The sequence below is a fragment of the Acomys russatus genome, chromosome 7 (assembly GCF_903995435.1).
Source record: "Acomys russatus chromosome 7, mAcoRus1.1, whole genome shotgun sequence".
Taxonomy (NCBI): Eukaryota; Metazoa; Chordata; class Mammalia; order Rodentia; family Muridae; genus Acomys; species Acomys russatus.
In genome coordinates, this window is record NC_067143.1 from 33966387 (window position 1) to 33978415 (window position 12029).

The 12029-nt window shown below is 48.7% G+C and overlaps 1 protein-coding gene across 1 annotated transcript in view; it reads left to right on the top strand.

The window, feature by feature from the left end:
• Acan (aggrecan) overlaps positions 1–12029 on the top strand; it is a 64491-nt gene that overhangs the window by 34179 nt on the left and 18283 nt on the right. The window contains exons 4-10 of the mRNA XM_051149306.1: positions 509–683; positions 2373–2500; positions 3985–4278; positions 5315–5719; positions 6643–6817; positions 7300–7427; positions 9312–9605. Of these exons, the coding sequence (XP_051005263.1) occupies positions 509–683; positions 2373–2500; positions 3985–4278; positions 5315–5719; positions 6643–6817; positions 7300–7427; positions 9312–9605 (1599 nt within the window). The remainder of the gene's footprint in view (positions 1–508; positions 684–2372; positions 2501–3984; positions 4279–5314; positions 5720–6642; positions 6818–7299; positions 7428–9311; positions 9606–12029) is intronic.

Consider the following 12029-nt stretch of genomic DNA (forward strand, 5'->3'; position numbering starts at 1 on the left):
TCATAGGTGTTCTAGAAGGAATGCCTTGTGAGATCATGGTGAGCATCCTGTTAAGGTGGTGGAGTGGGGTGGAAAGGAGACAGGATTCCAGCAAGAGCAAACTTCAGCATCTGAGGCTCTATTGACAGCTGGCTCCTGGGGGAGGAAGAGTCGGTTTTCTTTAAGGGGGCAGTCCCTGGTAGGTTGACCACACTCCAGCAGATAGACCCACACCCATGAGTATACAGGCAGTGCAAGTTGAACTTACTCAATGGGAGGGGGTGGAGTGCCACGGGTAGAACTGAAAGAAATTAGGGAGAAGAGGTGGAGGTAAATACAATCAAAATATATTGTATCTATGTATGAAATTCTCAGATAATTAATAAAGATATTATAATAAAAAATTTAGAGAAGAAAATTATGTCAGCCTGGAGCAGATAGTGTCCAAGGACCCCTTGATTCTTGCTGCCATTTCTCAAGGGCTTCAATAACCAGAGCTCACACCTAACCAGCTCTGTGCATCCCACAGGTATCGTGTTCCACTACAGAGCCATCTCCACACGCTATACACTGGACTTTGACCGAGCCCAGCGGGCTTGCCTGCAGAATAGCGCCATCATCGCCACACCTGAGCAACTGCAGGCTGCCTATGAGGATGGCTTCCACCAGTGTGATGCAGGCTGGCTGGCTGACCAGACAGTCAGGTGAGATCCAAACCCTACCCAGAACCATCAGAGCTGAGGGCCAGGAGGCCTGGTAGAGTGGGACAGGCGATGGGGTGGGATACTGGCCAGCACTTACCTGATATAAGCATGAACCTGTGGTCGGTTTAGGTTAGGTAGGGATCAGGGCCCAGCCTTGTCAACATACATACCCAGTGTCCCATCCCAGGTCCCCATTATTCACTCTCCGAGGAGAAAACACCAGCATCCCTATTCTGAACTTCACTGCTCTCTTTGCCTGTTCTTCCTTTTGTCGATGTTTCTTTGCTTCTGGTTTGCTTGCCAGCTTTCAACTTTGGACTTTTAGTTGTTTTTGTTTACTGCCTTATTTATATCCTTTTTTTTGGAAGACAAAGCATACATAAATCAAGTGTCTAGAACCATCTTTTCTGAGTGAGTCCTGGGAGCCATGTGGCAAGGCAGAGCAGATAGAGGCCTGCTTCAAGGATCCCAGTACAGAGGGCTGAGCCCATGAAGACAGACCGTCCACCCCGTGTGCATTGATCGTAATGCTAGCTCCAAAGCCAAGCATACAAGACCTCAGGAAGACAGCTGGGTGAGCTTGGGCAGGCCAGGGGGTCTTAGGTCAAGAGGCCACACAGCACTGTCAGAGTTTCACTCTGCTGTTGAGATAAAACACTGATTAACAGCAACTTGGAGAGGAGAAGGTTTGCTTTAGCTTCCTCTTTCATGTCACAGTCCATCGCTGAGGTAAGTGAGGGCAGAAACACTTGGAGGCAAGAACCATGGAGAGACGCTGCTTGTGGCTCCCTACCTGGTTCGTTGTCTTCTAGCTCATCCAAAGGCTCCCGCCCAATTAGCTTTTTTTATACATCCCAGGCTCACCTGTCTAGGGATGGTGTCATCCATGGTAGGTTGGGCTTGCCTACATCGACCAAACAGAAAGACAGACAGCCACAGACATGGCTACAGGCTAATCCGACTCATCTCTCAATTGAGACCCCTTCAGATGACTCTAGGCTGTGTCCAGTTGACAGCTGAAACTAACTGGGACAGGCACTAACCACAAAGAATCAGTAAATTAACAAAAAATTAGGTGAGACAACAGTCTAATATGGCAAGAGTCCACAAATTGGCCACAGAAAGAGTTATACTCAAATCTGGACCCTGGAATTTGGAAGCTGTGTGACTGTGAACAAATCAGTTAACATTTCTAGGCCTTGTCTAAGGGTAAATAGAGTCTAGACCCTGCCTCTCTTAGTGGACATAAGACTCAAGTGGTACAAAGTAGGCACCATGGCCAAATCCAGCCCAACCCATCATTTTTTTTTTTCATAAATAATGTTGTGTTGAAACACAGCCGTGTCCACTTGGTTACATGTTGTCTGTAGCAGCTGCACGCTGTTACGGTGTGAATGGTCACCACAGAGGCTTATGGTTTGAAAATCCCACACAATTCTGGGCTTCTACATGAAAAGTGTCTGCCCTGAGAAAGTGTGTTTGGTACCAAAAGTACACAGTAACAGAGGTTGCCTTGGCCCATGAGACTGCCTTGATCATTTAGACTGGAGGGATAGCTGGCATTCAGAGCAGACCAAGCAGAGGTAGCTATATGTCTGTTTCCTCCAATGAAATCAAGGGCTACAAGAAGAGTGACCTGGGGCTTCCCTCTGTCCCCAGTGTCATACTTCCATGTTGGCTTCCCAACAGGTACCCCATCCATACGCCCCGGGAAGGTTGCTATGGAGACAAGGATGAGTTTCCTGGAGTGAGAACCTATGGAATCCGAGACACCAATGAGACCTATGATGTGTACTGCTTTGCTGAAGAGATGGAAGGTGAGGCTACACCTCCCGCTGTGAGAAAGCTAGCTCCCTTCGAGATGCCTTTTCCATCCTTATCACCATGCTCACATTTAGCCACACAAGACCTGCTCTCAGTCAGGGCCCTCACTCGGTCCTCTCATGCCATGAAGAGGAACGGTCTCTTGCTGAAATTCTCACTATCCACTTTGAAGTGGGTCTTGGTGGCCACAGGCATCTACAAGATATCCGGTGCTACCACCAAACCCCAAATCCCAAAGTCCTCTGGGACTGCCCCTCTTATCTGGGATCTCAGCATCTCTGACCAACTGATCCCTGTCTCCCACTGCCACCCCCCCCCCCATGCCTGTCTTACAGTCCATGGTGCCATCAAAGCCAGGCTCAGGACTGGGGTGTAGTTCAGTGGCAGACCCTGGCCTCCATTTCCCACTCAGGAGGGGCACCTTATGCCACTCTAGGGCAGACACAACAGATACATGGTTTCCAAGGAAACATACTTCCTAGCTACCCTCTCTACACTTCTGCCCCAAGCTTGAAATCCTACCCTGGGCCTTTTGTTTGGTCGTTTGACTGAGAAAACAAGATTGTTCCTTTCTTTTATAAAGGTACTAATTTTGGTGCTCGCTTCAGCAGCACATATACTAAAGGTACTAATTTCAAACATAGCGTCACCCTGGCATCTAGATGACACCCCTCTCCCATCTCCACCCTTACCTCTCTGGACATCCCACACACTCTCTGAATATGCCTCTCACAGCTCCCAAGCTCCCCCAACTGCGAGAGAAGCTGGTGGTGATACACCCCACCTTCCTTACCAACATGGCCTCCTCTAAATTCTCATCTTAGCTTCCAAGCATTTGTGCCCCCATGTTTGCCTAAGCCAAGACAAATAACAACAGTCTGGGCTGCCACTGAGCAAGGACACTTGGAACTACCCCATGAGTGATTAGATCTTCGCCCCCCCCCAACCCCCAACACACACACACATACACACGCATGCGCACACTCCTTCCTCAAAAATCTAGGAAATACCGTTTAAAAGTTATAAGACCCCAATTAGCCTATAATGGCCTCTTTAGGTACTGACCCTGGTTTGGAAGGCAGTACCTAAGTTCTCTCATCAGAACTTGAGTTGGGGCAGTGCCTGTGATAAAGGAAGCTCCCCTAGTGGTGGGAAAGTGAACAGCAACCACCAGGACCAAGGGCCTTCTGATTTCATGGTTGCACCATCCTTGCTCTTTGGCACCGTTTTTGGGGGGGTTTTTTGGGGGGGGCGCGGCCAGGGGGGAAGGAAGAGGTTCTTGTTAGGAGATTGATGTCATCCTACCCAAAAGTCCAGAAAGGAATGGATAGTAGGAAGTGTCAGAGACACTGTGAGATACTAAGGTGAAACCACGGATAAAAAGATAAACCTCCCAGAAAAGACGTGGACCTCTTGGGGACACAGGCAGGGTGGGATGGGAGTGAAACCCTCACCCGGTGTGATGTATTCTTCACAGGTGAGGTCTTTTATGCCACATCCCCGGAGAAGTTCACCTTCCAGGAGGCAGCCAACGAGTGCCGGAGGCTGGGGGCACGGCTGGCCACCACCGGCCAGCTCTACCTGGCTTGGCAGGGCGGGATGGACATGTGCAGCGCTGGTTGGCTGGCGGACCGCAGCGTGCGCTACCCCATCTCCAAGGCTCGGCCCAACTGCGGGGGCAACCTCCTGGGTGTAAGGACTGTCTATCTGCACGCCAACCAGACCGGCTATCCTGATCCCTCATCCCGCTATGACGCCATCTGTTACACAGGTGGGACTGAGGTTGAAGGTGGGAAGGGGGTTCTCACCGCCGAAATTGGGTCCCGATAAGATCTTGGCAAGGAACCACTGAGTTCCTGAACCTCATACTGTTTTTATCTCTTTCCCAGTTTTCACTGGTTCTTAATGAAAAGACAATGGCGTCACAATGTATTCACCCCTGTTTGATCAGATCTGTACAGAACAGTGATTAGTTTTCTTGGGTTTAAATCCCAGCTCTTCAATACAGTGATGGCTCATTTCATATTTCACTTCTACAGCCTGGTCTTACATGAAGAGGAGCTCCCTCTCTCCCATACACCTCTCTTCACCTTTTGATAGTCTCGTACTCTTTGGAAGTCTCACCCTCATGAATATTCTCTTTATTAATAACTATGTTATGTCTGCCAGCTCCTCGTTTGTCCAGGACGTTGAGGCAAGCAGTTCTCCAACAGTGCCTGCATCAATTACACAAATCACCTCTGCAAGACTCGGGCTTTCCCTTTATCACTGACTCACCTTGTCCCACTGAGCATGCAGGGGGCAAAAGTGGCAACTGGTGGGGAGGTGGAAATAGGAACTGATTTTATTTCATAAGCAGTGAGCTGGTCGATCAATATACCCTGAGTATGCTAGTGCTTCTACAGATTCAGCCAGCCTTTTATTAATAACTTAACTGCATCTACAGAAGATAGGTGCAGAAATTTTCTTGCCGTTGTTACCCGAACGACGCATTCTAGCAGCTGTTGAAATGGAGCTTGCACTGCAGGAGGAATTATAAGCAACCAAAAGATGACATAAGATTCCAGCAGGAGCGCATAGGTTATCTAAGGGACTCTAGCATTTGCAGAGTTTGGCGTCTGTGGGGGGCTTGGAACCACTCTGAGAGAATGGAGGAGCCACAGAACTCAGATATCCGTGGCCTTTGTGGCGGGCAGGGCCAAGTGCCTGGCTCAGCCAAGTAGGAGGAAGTGGGGCACATTCAGCAATCATCCCCTCAAAACAGTCCCGATCTGAGCACTAAAGTTTGTCTTGGCCTCCTGTCCCAGGTGAAGACTTTGTAGACATCCCAGAAAACTTCTTCGGAGTGGGCGGTGAAGATGACATCACCATCCAGACAGTGACCTGGCCAGACCTGGAACTGCCCCTGCCCCGAAATGTAACGGAGGGAGAGGCCCGGGGCAACGTGATCCTCACAGCAAAGCCCATCTTTGGTCTGTCCCCGACTATCTCAGAGCCCGAGGAGGCCCTCACACTTGTCCCTCATGTGGGGACTACAGCCTTCCCTGAGGCTGAGAAGAGAACTGGAGAAGCCACCAGGCCCTGGGGCTTTCCTGGGGACACCACACCTGGGCCAGACTCTGCCACAGCCTTCACCAGTGAGGACCTGGTGGTGCAAGTGACCATCGCCCCAGGTGCAGCGGAAGTCCCTGGCCAGCCCCACTTGCCAGGGGGTAAGTACACTCCTGGGGAATAGGCAGGACAATTGTGTCCACTCTTTGACCACAAATCATCTTCTCCAAATGAAGTCACCTGTGGAAAACAGGGTATCTATGAAGCCAATGAAAGTACCACGTGGTTCAAAGCAAAACAGACCCACTTGAAAGCCACTGCTCTGGGTGATCCCATGGCCTTGCCTGGCCTTGTCCCCTGCCAGGATGAAAAATCAATGACATTTAGTAAGTGAGCTGAGTGCAGCTGTGCTGGGGGGAGCCTGTGAAGTGAGACTGCCTCCACATCCCTAAGTAATTGAGGAAGGGGAGGAGTTAAAGGGAGAAAGATATTCTGTGATACAGGAAAATTATGTATGCTTCAAATTTCCATGCCCACAGATAAAACTGGATTGGGTCAAAGCCACATCCACTTGTTTAAGACTTTAAGGCCAATGTAGGACAGCTGTGGCTGAGTTGAGCACTTGCACGAAACCACATGTCCCACAAAGCCTGTCCACAAGATCAGGTGTGACAGTACATATCTGTAATCCCAGCCCAGCCCAGCCTTTATCTCAAGAAGAAGGAGAAATTGAAGAAGGAAAAGAAGAAGAAAGCCTGATAGAGTTATCTGGTTCCTTCCAGAAAACTCAGGAAATATCCCCAGAGTCGAGGAAGTCACTCAGCACAGAGCCCAGCTGAGCCCCAGATGCAAATCCACAAATAGGAAGGCCATTCTGGTGTGGGGGTCTTGATGGTGTCCCCACCTGGGATGGACAGATGGACACTTTAATCTGCCATGACACCCATGATATCACCAAGTAGCACCTCAGGTGTAATTGCCCACATCTATCCATTATGTCTAAGTGGAGGGGCTAAGCTTTGAGCAGACCCCAGTGAACATCCACTTTACCTCTGTTTCTTTCTCCCCTCTCCCCTCCACCCAGGAGTTGTGTTCCACTATCGCCCAGGCTCCACCAGATACTCTCTGACATTTGAGGAGGCACAGCAGGCCTGCGTGCACACTGGGGCAGTCATTGCCTCACCTGAGCAGCTCCAGGCTGCCTATGAGGCAGGCTATGAGCAGTGTGATGCTGGCTGGCTGCAGGACCAGACCGTCAGGTAAAGGATAAGCTTACGGTTCCCAGCCCCAACCAAGAAGCCCCCAGCCTGACGCAACTCCCAGGATGGTGGGCAGCACCTTGGACTTTGTGGACTAAGTGAACCCACCAGTGATTGCATAGCTCCCCTAATGCCACACACACACACACACACACACACACACACACACACACACCCCTAAACCATAGCATATTCTGAAAGGTGGTAGCAGGAATTTTGCTATCCCAAGATCTTAGTGACTTCCCTCCAAGAGACAAGCAGAGAAAGCCCCTAGAGACCGCCTTCAAGCACTTCCATCCGCGGGAGCCTGACAGAGTGCATTCCTGCACAGGGGACTCTCTTCCGAAGTCTGTCAAATGCTCAAGAGACTTGCTACTTGACCGTACCACCTGCTTTGAATCATAGCAGATGACCCAAGATACGCCTTTCCCTACCCCTCCCCAAGGATGGGCTCTCACCCCTCTTCCCATCCTCTTTTACAGGTACCCCATTGTGAGCCCACGGATGCCATGTGTGGGTGACAAGAACAGCAGCCCCGGAGTCAGGACCTACGGCGTGCGCCCATCGTCAGAAACCTATGATGTCTACTGCTACGTGGGCAAGCTTGAGGGTACAGGCCACATCATCACATTCCCATGCCCAGATCAGCAGGGACTAAGAGAGAGTCACAAAAGGGAGGGATAGAGCTGCCGCTACCTTAGGCTCACAGCCAACCTTAGGGCAGAGCGCAGGGAGTCTTATGGAAGGACAGAGTAGCGGGGAGGGGGGGTTGTAAAATGGCCCGGAGAGGACAGGAACTCCACAAGACCAACAGAGCCAACAAATCTGAGCCCAGGGGAACCTGTGGAAACTGATGCACCAACCAAACACCATGCATGGAGAGGACCTAGACCCCCAGCTCAGATGTAGCCAATAGGAAGCTCAGTCTCCTCCATATGGGTCCCCTAGTAAGAGGAGCAGGGCCTGTCTTGACCATGGACTTTGTTGCCTGCTTTTCAAGCACATCCCCCTGGTAGGGCAGCCTTACCAGGCCACAGAGGAAGAGGATGCAGACAGTCCTGATAAGATTTGATAGGCTGGGGTCAGTAGGTAGGGGAGGAGGGCTTCCCCTTTCGGAGGACTAGACAAGGAAGATAGGGGGAACAAGAGAGGGAGGGGGAAAAAGAAGGAAGGGTGGGACCAGGAGGAGACGAGGGAGGAAGCTAAAAAAGTGAATACTTTTTGTTTGTTTGTTTTTGTTTTTTGTTTTTCGAGACAGGGTTTCTCTGTATAGCCTTGGCTGTCCTAGACTCGCTTTGTAGACCAGGCTGGCCTCAAACTCACAGCAATCCGCCTGCCTCTGCCTCCTGAGTGCTGAGATTAAAGGCGTGTGCCACCATGCCCAGCTGTAAAAACATTTTAAAAAATAAACTAAACAAACAAACAAAAGAATTGCCACCACCCACCCTGGCCTGCTTCCACACAGCTTTCCAGGCAGAAAACAGGCCCAGCCCTCACCTCTCTCAATTCAAGTGCCCTCTCCCCACCAAAGGCTCATCTGATTGGAGTATGACATTGATCCTTCAGAAAGCCATGAGTTCAGTGGCTGAATTGGTTAATTTATTATAAATAAATGTTAGGCACACCCTTCCAGTCCCCATGAACAAATCAAAGGCTCCGGGAAGCCCTGTAGCCTAAAATCTCTTTAACTCTTTGCAACCTAGCATTGCCCAAGCTTATTCAACCACAGACCTGTTTTGTTTCACCTCTTTTAAGTTCCATGAATGTCACCAAATCACCTTTCCACTGAGCTCAATTCAGAAAATGCCAGTGTTCTGGAAAATTTTTAAGCATGGCCACTCTCTTAACCTCTGTAAGCCACAGTTCCCTCATCTGTAAAACACGTCTGCTTTATACCCACGTTAGAGGTTCTTCTGAGTATTAATTGAGACACATAAAACGTGCCCAGTACAAGCAAATGCTGGGTAGATGTGACCTTCCAACTCCCTAAGTTCAGATAGGTCCCTGGGTGATAATGTTGGTGCTGAACTCCGGAAAGAATGTGAGTCAAGCCCCCAGCAGTCACTGTGTTCCATGAGGCAGCAGGGGAGCTAAGAGTGCTTGTGGGCTTGGAGAGGCTGAGCCACCTCTCTTAGTCAAGGGAAGGGAACAGTTCCTCACAGACCAACTAGCTCAGCCCAGCTCAACTGTGACACTGGTTTTTTTATTTTTTGTTTTTAAGCAAGGATGTCCCAAGTCCCCGGAAATTGCCATTCTGTACAAAGTGGAACAGCTGGTCTCATTGCCCAAGATCCCAAGAGATCTAAGGGTGTAGCCTTGGTAGGGGTGACAGAGTGAGGCTGGGACCCATAGGGGTATGTGCCACATAGGTGGATGACCAACCCTGGTGATCAGGGTAGGGGTGCCAGGAGCTCTGCCCCAGAGAAAAGAGATCAGGACTGTTCTGATGACACTCATGAATCGTCACACAGCCATTGATTGCCTCTGTCCCCAGGGGAAGTGTTCTTCGCCACACGCCTGGAGCAGTTCACCTTCCAGGAAGCTCAGGCCTTCTGTGAACTTCAAAACGCCACCCTGGCCTCCACTGGCCAGCTCTACGCTGCCTGGAGCCACGGCCTGGACAAATGTTATGCTGGCTGGCTGGCAGACGGCAGCCTCCGATATCCCATTGTCAACCCTCGGCCTGCCTGTGGTGGGGACAAACCAGGCGTAAGAACTGTCTACCTCTACCCCAACCAGACCGGCCTCCCAGACCCACTGTCCCGGCATCATGCCTTCTGCTTCCGAGGTACTGTAGTCACCCCCATCTGCCTGAAAAAACATCCTTATGGCTTCCTCTATAAATAGTGACAAATGGTTCCTATTTTAAAGGAAGCTGCATACAAATATTAATTGGGGTAGTGTATGCAACACCCTCAATATGTGTTTTTATATAGTGTTACATACTGTTTTAATTTGTACGTTCTTGTCAAGTTCTCTTCTGCTTGTGCATATTTTTGTAATGGTTTTAATCAATTAATTCTGGCGTCCTGTGCCAAACACAGGCACCTACATGTTTAATTGACTCACACTGTGCAGGCACTACAACTATAATACCAGCCGTCATTACCAGTTAGACAGTTGAGAGCAGTGCACTAGGCTCTGGTGGGTTGAAGTCTCACATATTCCACATAGGATGATGAGGCACCCACCAGAATGGAGGCTGTAGACTACCGAGGGCTGTGGTTTCAACATAAGACAACAAAGCTCCGTTTCCTTAACAGCTTCTTGTGGATCTAGAATTTTTATTTTTTAAGATTTAGTTTTACCATTTTTAATTATGTGTATGGTGTGTATGGTGTGTGTGTGTGTGTACATGAGCACACACGTGCATGCGTGAGTGTGAGTGCAGGTGCCCTGAGAAGCCAGAGGCATCAGAAACCCCTGGAGATGGAGTTCAGGCAGTTGTGAGCTGCTGCCATGGGTGCTGGGATCCAAACTCCAGTCCTCTGTAAGAAAAGTATACACTCTTAACCACTGAGCTATCTCACCAGCCCCCCCCCCCCAGGATTGCTTTTAACTAAAGGGGGAAAAAAACTGATGTCCTCCAAGTTTCCCAGAATTCTAGGGACATCTTTTAACTTTTTTTTTTTTTTTTTTTTTTGAAAAGGGTTTTATGTTGCCAAGGCTGGCTTTGAACTCCTGACTCTCCTACCCTCAGTCCTTAGTATTATTATTACTGGCACGTGACATCATGCTTGGTGGTGAGGAGCCTTATTTTTTTATGTGTATAATTTTAACATTTAATTTTCATTAAAAACTTCAACTAACATACACAGTATTATATTTCATTATGCCTTCTCTTTTATCTGGTTGCCTAGCTTTATTTTTTAATTAAAAATTATTATCATAGGATATATTTTGATCATGTTTTTCTCCTCCCAGGTCCTCACCTCCTCCCTACCCATCTGACTTAATGTTTGTTCTCTGTTTGCTCGCTTAAAGAGAAAGAAGGAAGGAAGGAAGGAGCTGGAGAGATGACTCAGTGATTAATAGCACTGGCTGTTTTTCCAGAGGATCTGGGTTCAGTTCCCGGCACCCACATGGCAACGCACAACTGCCTGTAACTCCAGTTCCAGGGGATCCAACACCCTCACACAGACATAGATGCAGGCAAAACACTAATGCACATAAAACAAAGATAAAACATAAACAAAAAAAAAAACTGCTAAAATGAAAATCAAAACAAAGAACATGACTGCCACAGCATTGAGGCAGCGTATGCTGAATAGGAACACTCTAGCTAAAAGAAAGAAAGAAAGAAAGAAAGAAAGAAAGAAAGAAAGAAAGAAAGAAGGAAAGAAAGAAAGAAAGAGAATAAATAAATAAATAAACAAACCCATAGTTTGTTTAAAAGGGCCAATCCCCTCCCAAGGGAGTTGTTGAGGCCCTCATCCCAGATTAGGTCATTACAGTAGGTGACAGAGGTCAAGCTAGTACACTGTCTAGTAAATTTCCAACCATAACTTCCACCACCCACCCCAGACCTTCAGTGGGCTCAAACCTCTTGTATGTTTGTCTGTTTGTTTTAAGAGAGAGTCTCATTATGTATCCCTGGCTATCCTGGAACTTGGTGTGTAGACCAGGCTAGCCTCTAACCAACTCATACAGACCTTCATGCCTCTACCTCCCAAGTGCTGAGATGAAAGGGGTGTGCCACCATGCCAGGCTTTAAACGTCTTATCACCCTGTAGAGTTCTGGTTCCTTCCTTCCTTCCAGGTTGCTGGCTTCCCCCAAATCTGAAGTTACCCCTAGTCTATGAATCCTGCCCTCGTTCTGCCCTCACTCTGCCCACTGCAAATGCCGTGATAGCTGTGTGGAATTTAAAGATGAGCCTCCTGTTTAGGGAACTGGCATGCTCAGAACCTAGTTCTGCCTTCGTAGCAGCCAATATCTTGAACTTAGAGATTCGCCCTGGTATTTCTGAGCCATTGGTCTTTGGCAAATCACTTAACAAGTGACCACTTGTTAGACGGAGTCTCATCTTTGTTAAGGTAAAATGTGTTTATAAATGTTTTAGGACCGGCATATATGACAGACTATGAGGAGAGAGACACCGCAGACCATTCTATCCTAAGCTGCTAGAGATGGAGGGTACATGGTGACATTACACAGTAGATACAAATGGCACACAGATGTCTCACTGACTCAGAGACTGGGTTAGGTCAGCAA